Raw genomic sequence first — 27,055 nt, 5'->3', positions numbered from 1 at the left:
TGCAAAAGTAATAACATTTAATTCAAACAAAACCATGCAATAGGTCCCATCACCCGAAATGGAATTGGTTATAAAATAAACATCCAAAGTCATACAATTCTCAGGGAGAACCGACCACATGAAGGTTAACTACTTCAGGGGGTACACACATCAGCCCATTAACAAAAAAAAAAACAAAATGGAAAAAGACCGCCCCCCTCCCCCCCAAATAAGTGGGGGGGGGGGGGGGGACTCAAGCGGCAATCCAGAGAAATGTCACACAAACCCAGTTTTCTGCCACCCAACCTTCTCCCAACTCACAGGTTTCTCAGAATTAATCACCATCACAAAGCGCTATAAACCATGACACACACACGTTTTCCAAAGTGAGCCTGTAGTCCTTAAATTGATACAGAAGTTACTAAATGTCCAGATGTAACAACAATAATATCAACTGTAAAAACCAATTCACTTCTTCAGGATTGCAGGACATGGGAATTTCATCATGGCTAAAATAAAATATTAAGACACCTCCATGAAGTTGGCCCCCCCATCAGATGCAAATATATATAAAAAGGTCAACCGTTTGTGCTACGTTTGTGCTGTAAAATGTTCCGTTTGTGCTGCTTTTAAAATATTTGCAATCCTTTTATAGGTCAATCTGAAGTTAACCAGCCCCCCATTTTGATTAAAAATTCTGTCAATAGTTTATGCTTTGTTTGTGCTGTAAAGAGTTGTTTGTGCTGCAATCTTTTTTGAGATATTAATTTCGAGTGATGTCACAAAGCCCCCAATTTATTTCAAACGGACCCAAAATAGTGCAATTTGTTTATGCTACATTTGTGCTGCTATTGTTTTAGATATGGATATATTAATTTCGAGTGACGACGTCAATCGCAGCCGCACCGTCGCGATTTGACGCCGCGTTCCAACTCATAACAGTAACAGTGTGGTGTCCCAACAAATAGCGCAAACAGAGCACAAACGAATTGCATTAAATAGGGGGCTGCGAGTCACGTCATCACTCGTAATCAATATCTTTGCGCTAGTTGTTGGGACACCCCTGTTATTAAGAGAGTTGGTATGCTCCGCTCCAGGAGTTGGATACAGAAAGCTGCAAGTGACGACATTACTCAAAATTAGTATCTCAAAAGCTACAGCAGCACAAATGTAATTTTTGACAGCAAAAACGAATGACACCATTTTTAATCCAAATTTGGGGGGGGGGGCTGGTTGACCTCAGATTGAATTGTTAGTATCTCAAAAATGGCAGCAGCACAAACGAAAAAAAAAAAAAATCAACACGAACAAGCACAAACCTAGCACTAACAAATTATATTTTGTCTTTAAATTTGCATCTGATGGGGGGCCAACTTCACAGAGGTTATTAAGACTGTTTAGGAAAGGGGAATCTAGTTCTGAGGGGAAAAAAGCAAAATAGTGAAGTTATTAAAAAAAATTGGAACTAAATACAATGCTCAGGAATTTGCTTAACAGCACTATGATATAAATCACCAGGTAAACCCTAAACCAGTGCTACTGATGAAAAATTGAGTATTCCAACAAGTATGCACATGTTCATTAAACAATCTTGAAGACAACACATTGACGCAACCCCATTGCGATTGGAGGGTCAGGTCTTCTCTGCTGAAGTCACTTATACTGTCCTCCCACAGTCAGTTGTCAGAGGGAGCTGGTCGTCTGGGATCTTGAACCGAATGACATTTGTGTAGCTAAAATGGTATAGTCAGTGTTGACTTTGTGGAATGGAATGTGAAGTGTACAGGCATGCTTCTGTGCATGTGGATGACTGAGAAGGGAAGACGATGCGTCAGTTGTATGTTTGGCCCTCGGGTGGCTGGGAAAGCCTGTAGTTTTCTTTTGATGTCATATGCCGTTTGAGCTCCATGAGTACATCACACATCTTGCTCGAGTGTTTCCATCTGTACAAGGAGGGCAGAGCCTTTACGTCCACCTACGGAGAACAGCAAGTTATGGATGGACGTTAGGTAATTATTCGACAATTTAGTCAGGGTTAGCTAATATTCTCACAGACTATCGGGGGTTGTAAAAAAAAGTGTCTACTGCAGTGTTATTCAACCTTTTTTGAGCCTCGGCACACTTTTTTTCATTAAAAAAAAATTTCCCCAGGCACGCCACCAGCAAAAAATGTAAAAATGAATTCCTCTAGACTATATTAACAATAGTCGTGTATTGAATAAGAATCAAACAATCAAAAAGAAAAACACATTTGACAATCCTGTTTTTACTCAGTCTGGCTTCTTTATTGGAGTTCTGTACGTTTCACTGAATTAAAGTTGAAAGTTAATCACGCCATGTTTAGTTCTTCTTTACATTCTAGCGTAAATCCCAATGAAATATAGCTTTTAAATATAGCCTTGCACCAGAGAATCTCCGAAAGTCCAATTGTTGAACAAAAAAATTGTACTTTGAAATTGGATTTAGATCGTATTTATGAAGAACTGTTTGATAAAGAAAATTGATTCATTACAGTCTGCTTCCTCCTTATTGGATTTTGTTGTTTAGTTTGTTTAAATAAATGAGTCATTGACACAATTTATATCAGCGGTTTGGCCACAAGAAAAAAAAATGTAATCAGCAGCACTTTTTTTTTTATTTGAATGAACAGGACTTTTGTCTGATTTGTGTACCGAGAGATGTGTGTTTATGTGTTATGCTCAGAACCTTCATTAAAAACTGTTTTATGTATGTAAAACTACAGTTGTAGACTACAGTTAAGTCAGGAAATATTTTTTAAGGAAATAGTCTTCCATTTTCTCTTCATTGTTACTTACAACATGCCTAAAACAACTTGAAGTTCAATTGTGAAGGTATTGGAAAAAAGTTACATTTATCCGATTAATCGGTTAATTAAAAGGTCCGATTAATCGATTTTTAAAAACAATCGTTAGTTACAGCCCTAGTATAACGTTTTAAAAAGTTTTTTTAAAATCTGTTTACTGATAACTGTTTAAACAAATAAGGAACCAACACATTCCTACTAAAGTCTTGGCTGCCATGTACAGCAGTTGTTGTCCAATTCATTTTGACTGGGAGGGGGCGAATGAACGAACATTCAAAATACCCCTGAAACCAGAGCATTCAGACCTTTTTCCTGGTTTGGGGAGCATTTACAGGTCACTTTCTGTTGATTTTGAGTCACTGCCTATTCATTTGGGCACATTCCTTGGTAAGTAAGCCAAAATCAACAGGCCTGCCAAATGACCTGTAAATGCACCAAAAGCAACATGAAGTAACACAGAAATGCTCCAAAATCAACAGGAAGTGGCCCAAAATCAAAATGGAATGACCTGAAATGCCCCAAAATGAACTTGCGATCCATTTCAAATGGATTGGACGTCTACTGCTGATAAATTAGTGTTTCTGTGACCCGAGCAATGATAACTGTTGTATCACGGTGGACTGCTGCTCCTAAATGAATGTAGTGGGAAGTACTGCAAAACATTGTAAATATGTTGTTGAAATTTGCATACTTACAACACCATTTGATGCATGTACTCCAACCATGTTAATCTTGTTCACAAAGCGTACATGTGGAGGATGATAAGGATATTTGGGTCCACATTCGATTCTCAGGTTGTATATTCTGTTTTCATAGACAGTCTACAAGCAGAAAAATGATAATAGTTGAGTGGGCAAAGTTGTGAGCAGTGTGTGTGTGTGTGTGTGTGTGTGTGTGTGTGTGTGTGTGTGTGTGTGTGTGTGTGTGTGTGTGTGTGTGTGTGTGTGTGTGTGTGTATAAGGATCGAGCAGAGCAGGTGCATTTTTAAAGAAGCTCACCTGAAATTTGAGCAATTTCACTCTGCAGTTCCACAAACCATGTTCCTATCATTTTTACTTGATTTCTGGTAGCACTGCTAATTAGTAGGTTGACTGGCTCATTATGAGAAGATGTAAACAATAATGTCAACAGAATAATATGTGTGTATATATATATATATATATATATATATATATATACACATATATATTTATATATATATATTAGGGCTGTCAAACAATTAAAACTTTTAATCGAGTTAATCACAGCTTAAAAATTAATCGTAATTCAAACCATCTCTAAAATATGCCATATTTTTCTGTAAATTATTGTTGGAATGGAAAGATAAGACACAAGACTGACATAAACATTCAACATACTGTCCTGTATTTGTTTATTATAGCAATAAATCCACAAGATGGCATTAACATTATTTTAACATTCTTTCTGTTAAAGTGATCCACAGATAGAAAGACTTGTAATTCTTAAAAGATAAATTTGAGTACAAGTTATAGTAATTTTATATTACAACCCCTCTTAACATTTTCGTTTTAATAAAATATGTAACATTTTCAATCAAAAAAACAAACTAATAGCTCGCCATTGTTGACGTCGCCAAGCGGGACGCCATATGGGTTCCCTGCCGTTCTTTTACTTGCTTAACTCTTTGTGAACATTTTTTTTTTTTTTTAATTTTGGAATATCATTTTTGTTGTGCTTTCACTAAATAATACTGTAGCGATTTAACTGTTCCGCCCAAATGCATGATGGGAAGTTGGGCAACCATGACTGTCAGTGGTGGCTGCAAATGGTATACAGTATGTTCTGCATTGTGTTCAATTAAGCTGTTAAGAAAAATATTGTCTCCTGCTCCGCCCAAATGCATGATAGGAAGTTGGGCAACCATGACTGTTAGTAGTGGCTGCAAATGGTATACAGAAGGCCAGAAGGACATTGGAAAAAAATATTTTTGTGATTTTTTGTGGGTTTGCAATATTTTGCGATATTAAGAAAAAAAAATAGTTTGAGGCTGTGTCAGAGCAGAAAGCACGGGATATGTGGATAAAAAAAAAAAAAAACAACTATCGCATGTGCTTGCGATGGGACTATCGCGCACATTGCGAGGGCGATGTTTAAATGATATATCGTTCAGGCTTAGTATACAGTATGTTCTGCGTTGTGTTCAATTGAGCATGTTAAGAAAAATATCGTCTCCTGATCCGCCCAAATGCATGATGGGAAGTTGGGCAACCATGACTGTTAGTAGTGGCTGCAAATGGTATACAGTATGTTCTGCATTGTGTTTGATTAAGCGTGTCAAGAAAAAGATAGTCTTTCAGTCTTCCCCACGTCGTTCGCCACAATACTTATATCTGTTGTTAAAGTGTTGCCAATGCTTAAGCCACTCTCAATGTGCTAAAACGGCGTCATTGTAAACTGTTTGAGGCAATGCATGACCGGGTCACTCCCTGCATGCGTTAATTGCGTCAAATATTTTAATGTGAGTAATTAAAAAAGTAATTACAGCCCGTTAACACATTAAATTTGACAGCCCTAATATACACACACACACATATATATATATATATACACACACACACACACACACACACAGTGGTACGAGCATACATACATACGAGCGTTCCAGGAGCAGGATTTTCCCATAAGATAATTAATTAATGGAATTATAATGTAATTAATTACTATTGCATTAACAATTACAAAAAGAAAAACAAATTATAAATAAAAAACGGAATAATATAATAATAGGAATAATAATACCCGTAATAATGTAACAAAACGGGTTCTAATGTGGCGAATGTGTTTGCGAAACCTGACTAAGCTGGCGATGTTACCACAATAATAATTGCCACCTTAACTTATAAACACTGGCGAACGGAGGAAGACCGTCATAGACCTTCTACGGCTGTATTGTTGAGCGAGCCGTATAACGGATACGCACCCCACGCTCATATTTTTCTATCATATCTAGCTTCATGTCAGTGGTAACAGTAAACACCACCACCTGCACTAACATTGTTGGAACCTATGTTGATTTCTCTCACAAGAAAATCTGCCTTGCGTCCGTCTTGCGGAAAAACAAAGAAATTGTGGTGCAGTCATAGATCGTCGTATTTAGAGCATGTCAGCAGACGTAGAAACAAATGTTGAGTCAAATTTTACGTCGGATGTCGAAAAGATTGTGTGTCGAAGCGATCTATAGTGCTTTGTGCACGTAAATGAGAAAAAACGCAGGACTTTAACAAATGGCTGCAATATAACAAAGACAGAAAAAAATTAAGGGGAGATGAATTTACAAACATCACCAAAGTAACAAGAGAGCTCCCATTTATGAGCTAATGAGCTGAGTAGACATGTGCCGGTTACCGGTTTCACGGTTTACCGTGGTGTGAAAACGTCGCGGTTTCAAAACCACTAAAATTTTCCGTCGACCTTAGTACGGTATTCGCTATTTTTCATGTGCCAAAATGCAGCCGAAGTGGCTTGGTGCGGCAGCGCTCACCCTTCCCGTTTGTTGCCGTGTCAGTAACGCTATTCTGCTAAACAGCTAGCAAACCCAAAAACCAACCCTCGAAACACAAGGCGTACTTTTCTTCAATTTATTCAGCTCTCAAATCGTGGTGAAATATACAAATGAATACATTTAAAACGTTATACAATTGTATTTTTCCACATGTGAGTAGGTTCAACAGGATAGCAGTAGCACCATGAAAAAGGTCGCCAAAAACAAAACATACATTTTCCTTTCAAATTCAATATACAAACTAAAACTTACAAAGACGAATGTTAGCCTAGGCTAAGCTGGGAGAGCAGCTTGGTCGACGTTTTATGTCTCACAGCCGCTGAGTGAGAAACAAGCTTGAATGAAGGGGGGGGAGAGGATCGCGTCAAAGATCGCTAATTGCGAAAGTAGGTCTCCCTCCTCACTTTTTGTTTTAGATGAAACCTTGAAACCTCAACAATATTTACATTTTAACTAATTTATAAAACTAACTTATACATTTCTAACTAACTTATTAACTTATGAATTCTTTGTTCTTTTTAACACAAAGGCATGACATCATGTAGAAGAGAGTTGACACAGTGGCTGAAAATGGCGAAACTTCAGCTTCTCCCCCTCAAAAAAAGTCATACAGTATATATTTTTAATTTTATTTAGAAGTGTTCTTACTTTTTTATAGCAATTATTTTGTTCTTGTTCTATTATTGAGCAACTTGAGCTCTGGCTGTGGGTATAGTCTAGGTTCTATTTATTTTAATTTTATATAAAATATGTTATTTTTTTGTTAATTTATTTATTTTCACATTTATTTTCACATTATATTCATGTTCCAATTTGCAAATATGTTCTGAAAAAAAAAACCTGTTCAATGGAAAAAAGTTTTTTTTTTTTTTTTTTTTAAACCCATACATCTCAAAATTTTGGAGCTATAATTGCAATACCGTGATACCGTGAAACCGCGGTATTTTTGCTCACGGTTATCGTACAGTCAAAATCTCATACCGGCACAGAGCTGAGCTGATACCAGTATGTTAAAAAATGACATCCTATGCTGTTCTGATCTTGCTCAGTTCATGTTTTTATCATATACATATAGAACATTTCAGCTGATTTTTTAATTTATTTAAATGAAACAACCAACAGCCCAGCCATAAAAAGGCATTTAAATTCAACTGCAAATGTTGGAACACTTGTTTACTTAAAAAAATATTTTCAGACAGGCAAACGGGAACTCTAATGATCTCTTTAGAGAAGGACAGTGCAAAACAACTTTAAAAAAAATATATCAAAATCGAGTTCACACAATAAATGATAAATAAATTTACTCATTAAGTTACCTCACGTAGAACTAGAGATGTCCCGATTTGAATTTGGATCGGATCGGACGCCGATATGGGCAAAAAAAATGCGCACCGGTATCGGATCGGAACACGGAAAAATTCCGATCCAGACTTCCGATCTAGTTTTTTTTTTTTTGAATTCCGGTCCGGGTTTTCCAGCGCACCGATTTACATAATCCATTCTAGTTTTTGCCTTGCTTTTTTTCCCTAAAGTCTGGTCTGCATTTTACGGCACACCTTCAACACAGTACATTTACATTACCGTCTCCCAATTTACCGAGAGACTTTATCGGTAAAAATGTCAGCTGTGTGGGATCATTTAACCTTAAAGGACGACAAAGACGAGGCAGAGTGCAACATATGCCACAATAAAGTCAAGCGTAGTGGTAAAGCTGTAAGAAGTTTTAATACAACCAACCTAATCAAGCCTTTAGCGAAAAACCACCACAAACAATATAAGGAGTATGTTAAGAAAACCGAAGACAAAAAGAAAGGTCCTACGCAACTAACACTGGCAGAAACTTTTGCTATGCGTGACAAACTGGCACTCGACAGTCCCAAAGCCCAGGGAATAACAAGAGTCATTGCCGAAGAATTCATTCTGGATGACGAGCCATTATCTCACGTGAGTAAAGACGCACCATTCAACACTTAGAACCACAGTACAACATGCCCAGCCGTCATTACATCCTTGAGCGATTCGGCCGTGGAAAATTCGAGAACGATTCACAAACATCCAAATTCCGATCATTAAAATATGTCAAGTAAAGCGGAACTAATACACAGCGCGGTCTTCGGGACGCAATGAGAAACTGACCGCATTGCGTCCCGAAAGTAAACATAATGCTTGTCATAGACCCGGGTAATGCCAATGCTCAACTCACAGCTTTAGCTCAACTCTAACCACTCCACTTTGTCGCGCCATTGACGTTTCTGGGTTATACTGTCCACTGTCCTACCGTGTTGGTCTTCATTATAGTAGAGAGAAGACTGAGTAAATATAATCTACACAAAGAAACTGTAACCCGACCGACTCACAGCCTCGAAAAGTAAGGGTTATATTACGTCAGAAACTCTGTACGCCTCCGTTTCGAACAGAGCACCATGTAGCGAAACGGTTCAATACAAACACATGTACCGTTACACCCTTACTCAAAAGACAAAAAGACTGGTCATCAAGGACAATAAATTCCAATACTTTGTTATAGTTGTATTTTTTTGGCTGTTTTTGGGTAGTTTTTTCCTTCGCTGCAACAAGGCTTCAAGAGCTTGCGGTTGTGGCTGTTTTTTCTCTTTAGGAAACTCCTCGTATTCCTTTCCATGTTGACTGGTCAGGTGCGTTATCAAGTTGGCTGTATTAAATTTGGCAATATTTGTGCCACCTCTTGAAATGTCCGTCTGACAAAGCTTGCATTTTGACATTTCGTTAGTGGGAGAGTCGATTATAAAATATTGCCAAAAAGCTTACATGTTTCTGCAGCGCCGCTATAGCGTGCTACTGCACATGCATTGCAAACGACAGCACCTGCTGTGGCGCAGCAGACCTACAGGAATCGGAGCCTGTCCCTCTGAGCTCGCGAGTACCAGTGAATGCGGCCGCATCGGCATTACTCCCGATGCTGGTATTGGAATTGAAACATCTAAAACGTCTATGTGTATTAAGAGAGTTAAATTCACTGGCACTTTCAGTTCTAATATTATAATATCATATCTCCCCCCAAAAATCGTAATCTATATTGAAAAATCAGGTTTGAGGGCAAATAATCTTTATTTTCTTGTTAGGCAAATCAAACAGCCCACTCTGTACTTTGCCCCAGTGTAATCAAAACTTCCAATTGTAATACTAGCTGAATAATTTATGCGTTAGACATGTCTCACCTTAGGGGGGCCAATGATGGTGGCAGTCCAGTGAGTAAGGGTCATATCATCATCACTGGTAAGGCCCCAACTAACAGTGCTATCGCCATGTCCTCTCTGACCTTCTTCCAGTTCCTCCAGCAGACGGAAACCGCGGGGAACTACGACATCTTCACACAAACAAATAGAACTTATATTAGTAAAGAAAATTGAGACTAAAACCCTCTATAAATGCGTGTGTGACATGGAAAGCGCTTTGTGAAATTCTCTGTGAAAAGCAGTTTATCAGTCGATTATCCCCGTTTGCCTTTCAGACATGCACAGAAGTTACAAATTTCTAACAGCTTATTCATATTATTTTACTTAAATCTAGTCAAATCATTTTCTCCATATTGTTTTAAATGTTAAAGCCAAGTTAATAGAATAAACGTCAGATTATTCATTTTACTTGAAATAAATATTACTATTATTATTAAGCCCATACATCTAAAAGTTGGTCATTTTTCACCTAAATCAAGAAAAAAATTGCTTTCAAATAATGTTTTGAACAATACAGTGTATTGCAAAAGTGAGTACACCCCTCACATTTCCGCAGATATTTAAGTACCGTAATTTCCCGAATATAACGCGCACTTTTTTTCCCCAAAATCAACTGGTAAACTCATGGTGCGCATTATAAACGGGTACATGGATGGAGACAGAAATATATATGTATTACATATATATATAAACAGATTTTTTTTCATTGACACGGCCACGTTGTGTTGAAGAAACGTATGCGGCCACCCGTTGCCGACCATTACGGTGCGTGACGTCACCGTTTTGTTTCGGTAATACTTCACTCTAATCGGCCAAATGATTTCGTCTGTGTTAAATTCTGCTTTTTTCACTCTTCATAAAGCACAGAATTTAGTTTCTTGAACTCATTTGAGTCGACGTTTATTGCAGCTCCGCAATTCGGACTATAACAAATGTAAGGACACACACTTCCTGTGTCCGTCAACTATATCTGTCCCTCGGGAAACTCAAACCCAAATAACAATAGTTCCTTTTGTTACTAGTGTCGTGCTGACAGCTATGAGCTCTCACGGATTTCCGATTTACGTTCTCACTTTCATTTTACCGTATCAATCCATGGAAGAAACATTTATTCATCATGAGGAAACGAGCAAGTTATACAGCAGCCTTTATAAGAAAAGTCACATCTGTTTTGTTTTCTCCTAGATTCTGGTAAGTTGGAGAAGTTGTCAAATCATATTATTACCGTAAATATTGTCAGTTCACGTTAATGTTTTGAACTACCAATGTGCTATGCTTGAGCTGTGTTTCACCAGTCAGTAAAATGACATCTCTGTATCTGTACACAAGCTCTGTTTTCTTGTATTCTTCTATTTATTGGTGCTAAAATTAGGGTGCACGTTATAAACGGGTACAATAATTTTCCCTAGATTTTACAAGTAAATTTGGGGTGCGCATTATACACGGGTGCGCCTTATATTCGGGAAATTACGGTATATCTTTTCATGGGACAACACTGACAAAATGACACTTTGACACAATGAAAAGTGGTCTGTGTGCAGCTTATATAATAGAGTTCATTTATTTTACCCTCAAAATAACTCAAAATATAGCCTTTAAAGAGCATATGACATGAGGAAAAAAATGTCTTAAATGGCATTATTATGTGAATTAGAATCATATTTTGAGACGATTCGACTATATAAAACAATTTAGCAAAGCGCAGATGACGAGAAATTAGTCTTTTAATCTGCCGGTTAGCCACGCCTACCATTATAGGGCTTTAGCGTCCCCAACAGGTGGATGAAGTCGGCAGTAGACTGGGCTCATCGGTTTTACTATTCAGCCCATTGAGGGGGAATTATTAAGAACGAGGAAAGAGTCGCAAAATGTCATTGTTTCAGTCTCTCTACTCCAATATTTTACAGGATATTCTTTTTATCCAAGTACTTTTCCCCAATAGCTATATAAATGGCTTGAGAAGGACCAGTCAGCCCGTCGAGGGGGAACTATTCACAACGAGGAAAACGCGACGAAGAAAGCTGCAAAATGTCATTGTTTCTGTCTCTTTACTTCAATATTTTTACAGGATATTCTTTTTATCCAAGTATTTTCCCCAATTGCTAAATAAATGGCAGGTCATGACAAATAACAGTCTTGTGCTAAATGGAATATGAAATCATAAAAATGCATTTAATCAGGACGACATGGCAAAATTACTCCATAATGGTCAAGATTGTCGACTTCACCTTTACTGTCGCACCTCCCGAACGATATTTTATGACACCTAAATCGGACATATGTCATTTCCCTTCCCCGGCTTCGGAGAATGTAAACAAACCAAAAGGCGTGACAGCTAGCAGACATGCTAACCCGAACCAAGTGACGTTTCAAAGTCTTCCAAGCGGAAAATCACACTAACTAGCCTGGATTATTGGACATGACGACTGGGTTGTCGATTGTCTTCGCGGATCGGCAAACCGCCCGGCGGAGAGCAATTTGCAGTTCGTTCCCCGGAGGAGGGTGGCTGCAGTTGTTGTGCAGCTAACGTGCTGCTAATGTGCATGGGGAGAGCTTTTTACATGCCTATCAATGATCAAACGTAAGTAGTCCTTTATTTAAAGAAAGTTTGTAGTGTTTACTTTGTAATAGCTGTATTAATATTTGACATAATACTAAACAAGATGTTTAATCACTTCCTCGTAAGTCCAATGGTCCCACAGTAGTCATCGGGCTTGTTTTGGCCAATTTCCACGGTGAATGGGAACCTTTTGAAACTCCAAAAAGGCGCATACGCCTCTCCCTCATACAGAATGATTTTTCTGCAGCCGTTTGGCTGGCGTGATGCGAAAAATAAACGTATTAATCCGCAAAATCAGCTGAATCCTTCGTCCTCATACACAACAGTACACTGTATAGTGAAGAGGACGCCTTCTACCGTACACATCACAGCGCCCTCCTCCTCAATGCAAGACCGAAGCTGGAAGTCACTCATTTCCATGGCGCGGGATTCAAAAAACTAAATAAATATAGCGATCGCTTCTACACACATCCAAGCAGTCCATATCAATTCAGGAGCATAAAATACCCTGTGTATTATGAAATAAACATGCTTTTTCGTGTCACATGCACTTTAATATCGAACCCCCTGGCAACAAAAGTGAGTACACCCCTTAGAAACTACATCCCTAATTGTCCAAATTGAATACTGCTTGTCATTTTCCCTCCAAAATGTCATGTGACTCGTTAGTGTTACTAGGTCCAGGTGTGCATAGGTCGCAGGTGTGTTCAAATATGTAGTGCAGCTCTCACTCGTTCTCATACTGGTCACTGAAAGTTCCAACATGGCACCACATGGCAAAGAACTCTCTGAGGATCTTAAAAGACGTATTGTTGCGCTACATGAAAATGGACAAGGCTACAAAAAGATTGCCAACACCCTGAAACTGAGCTGCAGCACAGTGGCTAAGATCATCCAGCATTTTAAAAGACCAGGGTCCACTCAGAGCAGGCCTCGGGTCGGTCGTCCAAAGAAGCTGAGCACACGTGCTGAGAGTCACATCCAAATGCTTTCTTTGAAAGATCGTCGCAGGAGTGCTGTCAGCATTGCTGCAGAGATTGAAGAGGTGGGGGGTCAGCCTGTTAGTGCTCAGACCATATGCCGCACTCTACATCAAATTGGTGTGCATGGCTGTCACCCCAGGAGGAAGCCTCTTCTGAAGACGGGAGACAAGAAAATCCCCACAAACAGTTTGCTGAAGACATTTCAACAATGCATATGAATTACTGGAACCATGTCCTATGGTCTGATGAGACGAAGATTAATTTGTTTGGTTCCGATGGTCTCAAGCATGTGTGGCGGCGACCAGGTGAGGTGTACAAAGATAAGTGTGTCATGCCTACTGTCAAGCATGGTGGTGGGAATGTCATGGTCTGGGGCTGCATGAGTGCTGCAGGTGTTGGAGAGTTACATTCCGTTGAGGGAAACATGAACTCCAACATGTCCTGGGAAATACTGCAGCAGAGCATGATCCCCTCTCCAGAAACTGGGTCGCAGGGCATTGTTCCAGCATGACAATGACCCCAAATACAATTCCAAGATGACCACTGCTTTACTGAAGAGGCCAAGGGTAAAAATGACGGACTGGCCAAGCATGTCTCCAGAACATCTTTAGGGGAACCTCAAACGAAAGGTGGAGGTGCGCAAAGTCTCAAATATCCGGCAGCTCCGCAACGCCATCATGGAGGAGTGGAAGAGCATTCCAGTGGCAACCTGTGAAGCTCTGATCAACTCCATGCCCAGGAGAGTAAAGGCAGTTCTGGATAATAGTGGTGGCCACACAAAATATTGACAGTTGACATGTCGTATGTTAATAATGACAACTTTCACTAAGGGGTGTACTCACTTTTGTTGCCAGGGGTTTAGATATTGATGGCTATATTTTGAGTAATTTTGAAGGGGAAATAAATTAACTCTATTATATAAGCTGCACACAGACTACTTTTCATTGTGTCAAAGTGTCATTTTGTCAGTGTTGTCCCATGAAAAGATATACTTAAATATCTGCAGAAATCCGATGGGTGTACTCACTTTTGTGACACACTGTATCTATTCTTAAATTAAGAACATTTCTGACAAACGAGCTTTTTTAAGATTAAATATACTAGTTTCTACTCGAGCTAATTTTACTTATTTGTAGTAAATTTACACTGAAAACAAAGTATTTAATTAGTTTTAAGGAGGTGTTTTTGCAGTGTAGTAATGTGCCAGTTAGAGGTGCAACAATTAATCAACAACTAATCGATTACAAAACTAATCGACAAGTATTTTGATAGCCAATTAGGTTTAGGACCTTCTTCACCTTAAACTTGTCTGATTTCTTGAAATTACCACATTATACAAATATTATCAAATTTCTTATACTTTTTGTTAAGTAGGACATGAACAAAAATCTGCTTTTATTTCGGAAAACTACAATTCACATTTTGCCAATTTTCGGAGATCTTACAGTCTAAACTAGCTTTTTAATAAGGCTGCAACAACTAATCGATAATAATATATTAATAAATCAGTTGCCAACGAATTTGATAATCGATACAGCTGTAGACTACAGTTAAGTCATGAAGCTGTCATAAAATATTATTTTTTAAAGGTTTAATAGTCATCCATTTTGTCTTCATTGTTCTGTACAACATGCCTAAAACCACTTCAAGGTAAATTGTGAAGCAATTGAAAAAAGTGACATTTATCCGATTAATCGTTTAATTAATCGTCCGATTAATCTACTACTAAAATAATCGTTAGTTGCAGCCCTTGTGCCAGTACTTAGCTGTCTCACGCTCACAATTCCGTATCATTTACAGTACGTGCCTTCTTAGTGCAGGCAGTCATGTTCAGCTTCAGTGCACTGGCGTTGATGACGCAGTTAGCACTTGATCATTGCACCCACTGCACTTCAAGTTATTTCCTCATTATTTTCTTTACCGCAAGACAGAATGACATCTGACAAACAGTGAACAAAACACTTAGTAAATAAATATATACAATAGGGATGTCCCGATCACATATTTTTGCACCAGAGTCACCTGATTTTGAGAATCTGTTGATACTGGCCCCCAATCCAATACTGATTTTTTTAAAATTTTGAACAAAAGTTCAAAAGAGCATGTTACAGTACTGTACTTTTTACAGTGCTTCCTCTTCCGCTGTTTCCGGGAGCGTTGCCGAGTATAAAACGTATATATTTTTGTATCTTTTGGCAATGCGATAGTATTTCTGGATGATTATTTTGTTACTTTTTAGCCCTTAAAAAGTAAAAAAAATATTATATATATATAAATTAGCCCTGAATTATATTAGAGAAAATTAACATTGTGTTATATATTGCCAAGGCTAAACACTTACTGTTTGCATTGGTTGCGCCTAACTTTTTTCTTCAGGCACACCAACACAAAATGTAGGCGCGCAGAACTGTGAGGTGGACGTGCTAACCACTGTCCCAACTTGCCGCCTTTATAATGTGAATTTTTTTTTTTTTTAAAAACAAGAATAACGTAGAAGAATGCTTGTCTTTATTAAATGCTTCATTGAGTGAGTGTCATTTCGCATCTAGCTCTTTATACATGTGATATCTACCGTAGCATTATGTGGGCGTAGTTTGTAGCAGCTGTCGGCCGCAGTCAGGTTTTATCGTTTTTGTTTTTATCTAGCGGCATGAGTTGAGGGAGAGCCCTGAGTTGAGCATGAGGTTTACTTTCGGTCCGTTCCTCTTTGCATCCCGAAGACAGCGCTGACTGTGTTTTAGCTCCGCTTTAATTGATATTAGGCATGTGCCGGTATGAGATATTCACGGTACGATAACCGTGAGCAAAAATACCGCGGTTTCACGGTATCAAGTAAAGTGAGGAGTGAGACCTCCTCTCTCAATTAGCGATCTTTGACGCGATTCTTTTTCTTTCCCCCCTTCATTCAAGCTTTTCTCTCACTCAGCGGCTGTGAGACATAAAAGAAGCTGCTCTCCCAGTTTAGCCTAGGCTAACATTCGTCTTTGTAAGTTTTAGTTAGTTTGTATATTGAATTTGAAAGGAAAATGTGTGTTTTGTTTTTGGCGAACTTTTTAATGGTGCTACTGCTATCCTGTTGAACCTAATCACACGTGGAAAAATACAATTGTACAACGTTTTAAATGTATTTATTTATATATTTCACCACGATTTGAGAGCTCAATAAATTGAAAAAAAGTACGCCTTGTGTTTGGAGGATTTGTTTTTGGGTTTGCTGGCTGTTTAGTGACACTCACGGCAACAAATGGGAAGGGGTGAGCGGTGCCGCACCAAGCCACTTCGGCTGCATTTTGGCACATGAAAAATAGCGAATACCGTACTAAGGTATGACGGAAAATTTTAGTGGTTTTGAAACCGCGACGTTTTCACACCACGGTAAACCGTGAAACCGGTAACCGGCACATGTCTAATTGGTATAATTCAATAGTTTGAATTTAGATGTTTGCGAATCGTTCTTGAATCTTCCACGGCGGACTCGCGAATAATCTAAGAATCGAAAATTTCGCACACCTCTAGCTTTCACTGTTAAAACTAGTTAACAGAAAAAAGGAAAGATTTAAGCATTTATTCAGAAGAATTTTCACCTGAAAAGCTGTTTACAAAAGGGTGTCGCTAGCTATATTCACTAACAGACTAGCATTGTACTTCGACATATTTACGTAAAATAAATGCTAATTGCACGTCTTTTTTTTTTGTTTTGTTTTAACGAAGAATCAAGACTGTTTTGCGTCCATTTATATAAAGAATTCAGGGATTTAAGCATTTATTCACAATAATTTTCACCGGAAAAGCTCTGTCCACATAAGGCGGCCACTAGCTACATACACTAACAGACTAGCGTTGTACATCGACATAATTATGTAAAATAAATGCTAACTGCACGTTTTTTTTCCACTTTTAACCAAGAATCAAGACTGTTTTATGTCCATATCTGTAAAGAATTCAGGGATTTAAGCATTTATTCACATGAATTTTCACCGGAAAAGCTCTGTTTACATCAGGCGACCGCTAGCTACATTCACTAACAAACTAGCATAGTACTTCGCCGAACTGCACCTTTTTTGGGGGGGCCTTTAACCAAGAATCAAGACTGTTTTGCGTCCATATCTATCAAGAATTCGGGTATTTAAGCATTTATTCACAATAATTTCGAAAGAAAAAAAGCTCTTTGTCTGTGATTCCACTCAGTCAGCTTTGACGGCTTCGCCAACAATTCAGGCCCCCTATTTATCGGCCCTGCGCCCTGTGTCCTGTCAATACATTATAAGGTCTATGTACTAATTCATTGCTTAAAATAGGTCTGTTAATCTTTTTTTCAGCTAGCTATTTTTCTTATTTCAAAAAATCTGAGCAAAATTTATTTGAAGCACTGGCAGATAATTTCACTTATTTATAGTAGATTTACACTGAAAACAAGGGAATTTCACTAGTTTTAAGAAGGTGTGTTTTTGCAGTGCAAAATTACTTAGTTCAATTTTGTTTTTTAATAAACTTTGTGATTGAAATAGTTCTGTTGATTAGTCTTGGTCTCTTACAAACTAACGGATTAAAGCGGTCAAATGAATGAATATTATCACAATCTAAATAAGTCAACAGATATGATGTCTTGCCCGGGTGTCAGTCTACAACACTACGCTGCACGTCTAAAACAACCGAGCATGTATGTGGTTGCCCTATGTCTGAAAGACAGATTGCAGATTAAGAAAGTCCAAAAATCTGAAAGCGGAAAAAATAATATTTGTGGAAAGCTAAGACGTTTTTGTGAATAATTGAATGCTTACAGTATTATTCATTGTTTTTTTTCCTCTAATGTGCAACGTTTGGAATGTTCATACCCCTAGCATATTTGTGTTTGTTTTCTTTTGTTTTTTGTTTTTAATTGTTCTTCTGTTTACTTTGGGTTTGTATTGTTGTTTGTTCTGTGCATCATGTTGTAGCTAATAATAAAAACAGACAGATTACAGAGCTCACATCACACGGTAATGTTGCAGTATTTCTGTCTGAAGTCACATTGGTCCTATGACACAATTTACTACCAATCTGAGATCAGTGTCATTCTTTGTATTTAAGTTGGATCGTATCGCTGGGCGACACTTTCAGTTCCACTGTTTGACATGTTTTGTTGAAGGATGAACTCGTAATTACCTTGGTCTTTCCAAGGGAAAGAACAAGGTTATGTTGTTGTACAACTTTATTGTACTTTTTATTCTTTATTTATTACCTTGGTCTTTCCTATGGAAAGAACAAGGTATTGTTATTCTGCAACTTTATTCGCCTTATTATTATTATTATTATTACCTTGGTCTTTCTGAAGGAAAGAACAAGGTTATGTTATTCTACAACTTTATTATTATTATTATTATGCAATGGTTTCTCCGCGTTTTTTCGGCGCGCCGCGCAGCCCGAACCGTACCACCGATCGGCACCGTTCAAGTATCGACACGACCGGAATTTTCGCGCGACGATGGGAATTTTTCAAACGACCCCGAAAATTTTTTCGTTCGCCCGTAAACGGCGATTTTCCGATTTTTTACAACTTTTTCAAAACGCTACTTGTCCTACAATTTTTGACCAAATCACATAATTTGGACATCAAAAATTCCGGGACGGTGGGGGGCATAAAGATTGTATACAGAATTTGGAAAAAATTTACGGTTCCCCAGAAATTTGACAAAAACTTGCCCATTCATTTTTAATGAGAAAAATAAAATTTCAAAATGTATCTAGTCCTACAAATTTTCACCAAATCACACAATTTGGGCATCAAAAAATCCAGGATGGGGAGGGGAATAAAGGTTATTAACACAATTTGGAAAAAATATACGGTTCCCCGGAAATTTGCCAAAAACCTGCCCATTCATTTTTAATGGGAAAAAAAGACAACTTTCAAACTGTTACTAGTCCGTCAATTTTTGACGAAAACACACAAGATGGGCGTCAAAAATTCCGGGATGGTGAGGGGCATAAAAAATACCGAGAAATTTTTTTTGATAAAATGTACGGTTTCCCGGCAAATTGCCAAAAACTGGCCCATTCATTTTTAATGGGAAACAAAGAAAAGTTTCAAATTGTATCTTGTCCTTCAATTTTTGACCAAATCACACAATTTGGGCATCAAAAATTCAGTGATGGTGAGGGGCATAAAAGTTGTATACGGCATTTGTAACAAATTTACGGTTTCCCAGAAACTTGCCAAAAACTTTCCCATTCATTTCTAATGAGAACATTTCCCATTCACTTCCAATGGGATTTCCAATTGAATTTTTTTTTTTTTACATTGCAGTGATGCCATTGACGGCCATGCATGTCGAATCTATTGATGCCAATGTACTTGGATTCAATTGACTAAATGGATGTCGATGCCACTGACGGCCATGGACGTCCAAAATTTTTCCCATTCATTTTAAATGGGGAAAAAACTACATTTCCCCAAATCAACAGAAAATGACCAGATATCAAGAGGACGTGTCCCCCAAACGTCCCCAACTCCATTGAGGCTTATAGGGGGTGCTGCCATTGACGTCCATGGACGTCCAAAAATTTTCCCATTCATTTTCAATGGGGAAAAAACTACATTTCCCCAAATCAACAGAAAATGACCAGATATTAATAGGACGTATACCCCAAACGTCCCCAACTCCATTGACGCTTATGGGGGGTGCTGCCATTGACGTCCATGGACGTCCAAAATTTTTCCCATTCATTTTCAATAGGAATTTTTTTTTTTCCCAAAATAAAAAGAAAATGACTAGATATCATTAGGCCGTGTCCACCAAATGTCCCCGATTGCATTGCCGCTTATGGAGGGTGATTCCATTGACGTCCATGGACGTCCAAACTTCCCATTCAATTCCAATGGCATTTCTTCATGTTTGTTCATTCTATTGATGCCAATGTACTTGGATTCCATTGACGCTTATGTAAGTTGATACCATTGACGTCCATGGACGTCCAAAATTTTTCCCATTCATTTTCAATGGGAATTTTTTTTTTTTCCCCAAATCAACAGAAAATGACTAGATATCAATAGGACGTGTCGCCCAAATGTCCCCGATTGCATTGCCTCTTATGGAGGGTGATGCCATTGACGGCCATGGACGTCCAAATTTCCCATTCATTTCTAATGGCTTTTAATCATGTTTTTTCATTCTATTGATGCCAATGTACTTGGATTCCATTGACGCCTATGTAAGTTGATACCATTGACGTCCATGGACGTCCAAAATTTTTCCCATTCATTTTCAATGGGAAATTTTTTTTTTCCTCAGATCAACAGAAAATGACTAGATATCATTAGGACGTGTCCCCCAAATGTCCCCGATTGCATTGCCGCTTATGGAGGGTGATGCCATTGATGTCCATGGACGTCCAAACTTCCCATTCATTTCCAATGGCATTTCTTCATGTTTGTTCATTCTATTGATTTCAATGTACTTGGATTCCATTGACGCTTATGTAAGTTGATACCATTGACGTCCATGGACGTCCAAAATTTTCCCCATTCATTTTCAATGGGAATTTTTTTTTTTTCCCCCAAATCAACAGAAAATGACTAGATATCATTAGGACGTTTCCCCCAAATGTCCCCGATTGCATTGCCGCTTATGGAGGGTGATGCAATTGACGTCCATGGACGTACAAACTTCCCATTCATTTCCAATGGCATTTCTTCATGTTTGTTCATTCTATTGATGCCAATGTACTTGGATTCCATTGACGCTTATGTAAGTTGACACCATTGACGTCCATGGACGTCCAAAATTTTTCCCATTCATTTTCAATGGGAATTTTTTTTTTTTTTCCAAATCAACAAAAAATGACTCGATATCATTAGGACGTGTCCCCCAAATGTCCCCGATTGCTTTGCCGCTTATGGAGGGTGATGCCATTGACGTCCATGGACGTCCAAACTTCCCATTCATTTCCAATGGCATTTCTTCATGTTTGTTCATTCTATTGATGCCAATGTACTTGGATTCTATTGACGCTTATGTAAGTTGATACCATTGACGTCCATGGACGTCCAAAATTTTTCCAATTCATTTTCAATGGTAAATTTTTTTTTTCCCCAAATCAACAGAAAATGACTAGATATCATTAGGACGTGTCCCCCAAACTTCCCCGATTCCATTAACAATTATGAAAGGTGCCGCCATTGACGTCCATGGACGTCCAATTCTCCCATTGATTTCTAATGGCTTTTACTTTGTTTTGTGCCAATGACTGGCATTATGATCCATTCTATTGATAGACCTGAGTGGGGCTAAGATCTGTATCTCCACAGAGGAAAGACCAAGGTGTGTAATTTCTCCCGAAATTGCAGTTTCTAGTTATATCTTATTCTCCGCGTTTTTTCGACGCGCCGCGCAGCCCGAACCGTACCACCGATCGGCACCATTCAAGTATTGACACGACCGGATTTTTCGCGCGACGCGGGGACTTTTTCAAAATCCCCCGAAAAATTTTCCGTTCGCCCGTAAACGGCAATTTTCCGGAAAAAAAAAAAAGTTTCAAAATGTATCTAGTCCTACAATTTTTGACCAAATCACATAATTTGGGTATCAAAAATTCCGGGACGGTGAGGGGCATAAAAGTTGTATACAGAATTTGGCAAAAATTTACGGTTCCCCGGATATTTGCCAAAAACTATCCCATTCATTTCTAATGGGAAAAGTTCTCATTCACTTTCAATAGGATTTCCAATGGACTTTACATTGCATTGCCATTGACGGCCATGCATGTCGAATCTATTGATGCCAATGTTCTTGGATTCAATTGACTATATGGATGTCGATGCCATTGACGGCCATGGACGTCCAAAATTTTTCCCATTCATTTTCAATGGGGAAAAAACTACATTTCCCCAAATCAACAGAAAATGACCAGATATCAATAGGACGTGTCCCCCAAACGTCCCCAACTCCATTGACGCTTATAGGGGGTGCTGCCATTGACGTCCATGGACGTCCAAAATTTTTCCCATTCATTTTCAATGGGGAAAAAACTACATTACTCCAAATCAACAGAAAATGACCAGATATCAATAGGACGTATACCCCAAACGTCCCCAACTCCATTGACGCTTATGGGGGGTGCTGCCATTGACGTCCATGGACGTCCAAAATTTTACCCATTCATTTTCAATGGGAAATTTTTTTTTTTCCCCAAATCAACAGAAAATGACTAGATATCAATAGGACGTGTCCCCCAAATTTCCCCAATTGCATTGCTGCTTATGGAGGGTGATGCCATTGACGTCCTGGGACGTTCAAACTTCCCATTCATTTCCAATGGCATTTCTTCATGTTTGTTCATTCTATTGATGCCAATGTACTTGGATTCCATTGACGCTTATGTAAGTTGATACCATTGACGTCCATGGACGTCCAAAATTTTTCCCATTCATTTTCAATGGGATTTTTTTTTTTTTTCCCAAATCAACAGAAAATGACTAGATATCATTAGGACGTGTCCCCCAAATGTCCCCGATTGCATTGCCGCTTATGGAGGGTGATGCCATTGACGTTCATGGACGTCCAAACTTCCCATTCATTTCCAATGGCATTTCTTCATGTTTGTTCATTTTATTGATGCCAATGTACTTGGATTCCATTGACGCTTATGTCAGTTGATACCATTGACGTCCATGGACGTCTAAAATTTTTCCCATTCATTTTCAATGGAAATTTTTTTTTTTTCCCCAAATCAACAGAAAATGAGTAGATATCATTAGGACGTGTCCCCCAAATGTCCCCGATTGCATTGCTGCTTATGGAGGGTGATGCCATTGACGTCCACGGACGTCCAAACTTCCCATTAATTTCCAATGGCATTTCTTCATGTTTTTTCATTCTATTGATGCCAATGTACTTGGATTCCATTGACGCTTATGTAAGTTGATACCATTGACGTCCATGGACGTCCAAAATTTTTCCCATTCATTTTCAATGGGAATTTTTTTTTTTTTTCCCAAATCAACAGAAAATGACTAGATATCATTAGGACGTGTCCCCCAACCTTCCCCGATTCCATTAACAATTATGAAAGGTGCCGCCATTGACGTCCATGGACGTCCAATTCTCCCATTCATTTCTAACGGCTTTTACTTTGTTTTTTGCCAATGACTGGCATTATGATCCATTCTATTGATAGACCTGAGTGGGGCTAAGATCTGTATCTCCACAGAGGAAAGACCAAGGTGTGTAATTTCTCCCGAAATTGCAGTTTCTAGTTATTATTCAATAATTGTTGACGTTTTTTTCGGCGCGCCGCACAGCCCAAACCGTAGCTCCGATCGGTACCGTTCAAGTATCGGCACGACCGGAATTTTCGCGCGACGATGGGAATTTTTCAAACGGCCCCGAAAAATTTTCCGTTCGCCCGTAAACGGCAATTTTCCGAAAAAAAAAAAAAGTTTAAAAATGTATCTAGTCCTACAATTTTTGACCAAATCACGTAATTTGGGTATCAAAAATTCCGGGACGGTGAGGGGCATAAAAGTTGTATACAGAATTTGGCAAAAATTTACGGTTCCCCGGAAATTTGCCAAAAACTTTCCAATTCATTTTGAATGGAAAAAAAACGCGCGCTTCACAGCCCGAACCGTTAGACCGATCGGCACCGTTCAAGTATCGGCACGACCGGAATTTTCATGTGACACAGGAAACTTTACAAATGGCCCCGAAAATTTTTCCGTTCGTCCGTAAACGGCAATTTTCCGTGAAAAAAAAAACAGTTTCAAAATGTATCTAGTCCTACAATTTTTGACCAAATCACATAATTTGGGCATCAAAAACTCCGGGACGGTGAGGGGCATAAAAGTTGTATACAGAATTTTGAAAAAAATTACGCTTCCTCGGAAATTTGCCAAAAACTATCCCATTCATTTCGAATGGGAAAAGTTCCCATTCACTTCCAATGGGATTTCCAATGGAATTTACATTGCATTGATGCCATTGACGGCCATGCATGTCGAATCAACTGATGCCAATGTACTTGGATTCAATCGACTATATGGATGTCGATGCCATTGACTGCCATGGACGTCCAAAATTTTTCCCATTCATTTTCAATGGGGAAAAAACAAAATTACCCCTAATCAACAGAAAATGACCAGATATCAATAGGACGTGTCCCCCAAACTTCCCCAATTCCATTGACGCTTATGAAGGGTGCCGCCATTGACTTACATGGACGTCCAAAATTTTTCCCATTCATTTTCAATGGGGAAAAAACTAAATTTCTCCAAATAAACAGAAAATGACCAGATATCAATAGGACGTATACCCCAGACGTCCGCAACTCCATTGACGCTTATGGGGGGTGCTGCCATTGACGTCCATGGACGTCCAAAATTTTACCCATTCATTTTCTATGGGATTTTTTTTTTTTTCCCCAAATCAACAGAAAATGACTAGATATCAGTAGGACGTGTCCCCCAAATGTCCCCGATTGCATTGCCGCTTATGGAGGGTGATGCCAATGACGTCCATGGACGTCCAAACTTCGCATTCATTTCCAATGTCATTTCTTAATGTTTGTTCATTCTATTGATGCCAATATACTTGGATTCCATTGACGCTTATGTAAGTTAATACCATTGACGTCCATGGACGTCCAAAATTTTTCCCATTCATTTTCAATGGGAATTTTTTTTTTTTTCCCCAAATCAACAGAAAATGACTAGATATCAATAGGACGTTTCCCCCAAATGTGCCCCATTGCATTGCTGCTTATGGAGGGTGATGCCATTGACGTCCACGGACGTCCAAACTTCCCATTAATTTCCAATGGCATTTCTTCATGTTTGTTCATTCTATTGATGCCAATGTACTTGGATTCCATTGACGCTTATGTAAGTTGATACCATTGACGTCCATGGACGTCCAAAATTTTTCCCATTCATTTTTAATGGGAATTTTTTTTTTTCCCCAATTCAACAGAAAATGACTAGATATCATTAGGACGTGTCCCCCAAATGTCCCCGATTGCATTGCCGCTAATGGAGGGTGATGCCATTGACGTCCATGGACGTCCAAACTTCCGATTCATTTCCAATGGCATTTCTTCATGTTTGTTCATTCTATTGATGCCAATGTACTTGGATTCCATTGACGCTTATGTAAGTTGATACCATTGACGTCCATGGACGTCCAAAATTTTTCCCATTCGTTTTCAATGGTAATTTTTTTTTTTCCCCAATTCAACAGAAAATGACTAGATATCATTAGGACGTGTCCCCCAAACTTCCCCGATTCCATTAACAATTATGAAAGGTGCCGCCATTGACGTCCATGGACGTCCAATTCTCCCATTCATTTCTAATGGCTTTTACTCTGTTTTGTGCCAATGACTGGCATTATGATCCATTCTATTGATAGACCTGAGTGGGGCTAAGATCTGTATCTCCACAGAGGAAAGACCAAGGTGTGTAATTTCTCCCGAAATTGCAGTTTCTAGTTCTTTGTGGAATGATTCACTAAAATATCCAAGGATTTCTTTTTCTGCAATTGTTTTTAATAAATAGCTTTTTGCAATACGATGACTCGACCTTATCTTAGTTGTATATTTTTAAAAATCTTTCAATGAGTATCAAATGAATTCAGAAAACAACGGTGCGAGGTTTTTGTTACGAAGCCTAACTATCACAGCTGCGTTAGGCATTATGTCTTTAACCATAAGAACAATGTGAAGACTATGACCATGTTTGACCTCGTCGACATTTCTTTTAAAGTACGTTATTCTCTGATACGACAAAGCTTATTCTGGCTCATGAAAGGTTGGTGACCAGTTTTGCTATTCGCGAAGCTACCAAGAGCAAACGAATGGAGCAAGTCGGGCACAATTGCAAAAAGTCCAGAGCACCTCGAACGTCGGCGTGTTAAATATCTTGTTAATTAAAGTGAGATGTTGAAAACAACAACATTTATGTAAATAAAAAAGACTCGGCGATCGACGAAGTGACTTACGAGATCCGGTGACGGACGCCATCTTGGTCACAGTTTCTCAGGTACGCGCACGTACGTCGTGAACGCGCGCATCTGCCCGATCTTGTTCTTCAAGTTGTTGCTAGTTTTATTGGCGGTTGGCAGGTAACTTATTGTACATTACCGCCATCACCTGGTAGGGAGTGCTGCTCCACAGATTGCAAAATGTAAATAAATAAATACACAATTGAATAAATTATTAAATTTGTCATTAATTGCTTGTATTTAAATATTCATTTATTTACTTCAGAATTTATTTCTTTTTTTTTTTCATTTATTTTCCAAGCCGCTTACCATTTTTCTATTTCACTTTTTATTTGTTTATTCAATTTATATGTATTTCCATTTCAATTTATTAATTTCAATTTGTATTTATTTATTTAATTTTTTATTTAATCACTTCAACATGCATTTCCATTTGTATTTATTTATTTCAACATTATTTATTCCAATGTATATTTACATATTCCAATAGATATTTATTTCTATTTTTTTCCCATTATTTATTTATTCCAACATCTATTTCCCTTTTTATTTATTTTATCATTGCACTCATGTTCCCCTTGTACTGCATGAAATACAAGCAGTACCAGGTTATTCATTTCATTCATTCATTTGTTTATTTCAGGCTATGATTTTCCTTGTCAAGACAGCAAATATATGCAGCTCATATGAACATATAACAAAAAGAGCAGCAAAACTAAGTAACATAGAGAAATCAACTACATGCCTGAAAAGGAGTGGGAAGAAGAAATTTTATTTAATCCCACTCCTATTCTCATCTAATTAGGAACAAAAAAAATCTTGCTACTTCCTTCCAAAAATGTAGGCAACCAAAAATCGGTTCAAATAGTTTTGTACAATTACTTTTTTGTAATAAATGTTGTCCCTTGACATGAATTTACCACACCCAAACCAAAAAACAATTTCATACCAACATGGTAATGAAAGTAAAACCATACCAACTATGGTAAAGGCCACACAC

At 38.3% G+C, this 27,055-nt stretch overlaps 1 protein-coding gene across 1 annotated transcript; it reads right to left on the bottom strand.

Moving 5' to 3' along the window:
- Positions 1-26,167, bottom strand: ube2v1 (ubiquitin-conjugating enzyme E2 variant 1). Its single transcript, XM_057846751.1, has 4 exons — positions 26,053-26,167; positions 9,524-9,672; positions 3,499-3,624; positions 1-1,954 (listed from the first exon to the last, which is right to left on the bottom strand). The coding sequence occupies exons 1-4, from the start codon at positions 26,072-26,074 to the stop codon at positions 1,811-1,813; spliced, it is 441 nt and encodes a 146-aa protein (XP_057702734.1). The 5' UTR covers positions 26,075-26,167; the 3' UTR covers positions 1-1,810.
- Between the last annotated feature and the right edge of the window lie 888 nt (positions 26,168-27,055).

The sequence above is a fragment of the Corythoichthys intestinalis genome, chromosome 9 (genome assembly GCF_030265065.1).
Source record: "Corythoichthys intestinalis isolate RoL2023-P3 chromosome 9, ASM3026506v1, whole genome shotgun sequence".
Classification (NCBI taxonomy): domain Eukaryota; kingdom Metazoa; phylum Chordata; class Actinopteri; order Syngnathiformes; family Syngnathidae; genus Corythoichthys; species Corythoichthys intestinalis.
This window is presented reverse-complemented; position numbering and strand designations above follow the sequence as displayed.

Bases quoted from the DNA above. Each gene is read 5' to 3' on its own strand.
- ube2v1 (XM_057846751.1), bottom strand. From the start codon at position 26,074: ATGGCGTCCGTCACCGGATCTC. The intron at 9,673-26,052 runs GTAAGTCACTTC...GTTTGTGTGAAG, and splicing joins GGCGTCCGTCACCGGATCTC to ATGTCGTAGTTCCCCGCGGT. The intron at 3,625-9,523 runs GTGAGACATGTC...TTCTGCTTGTAG, and splicing joins CCATCATTGGCCCCCCTAAG to ACTGTCTATGAAAACAGAAT.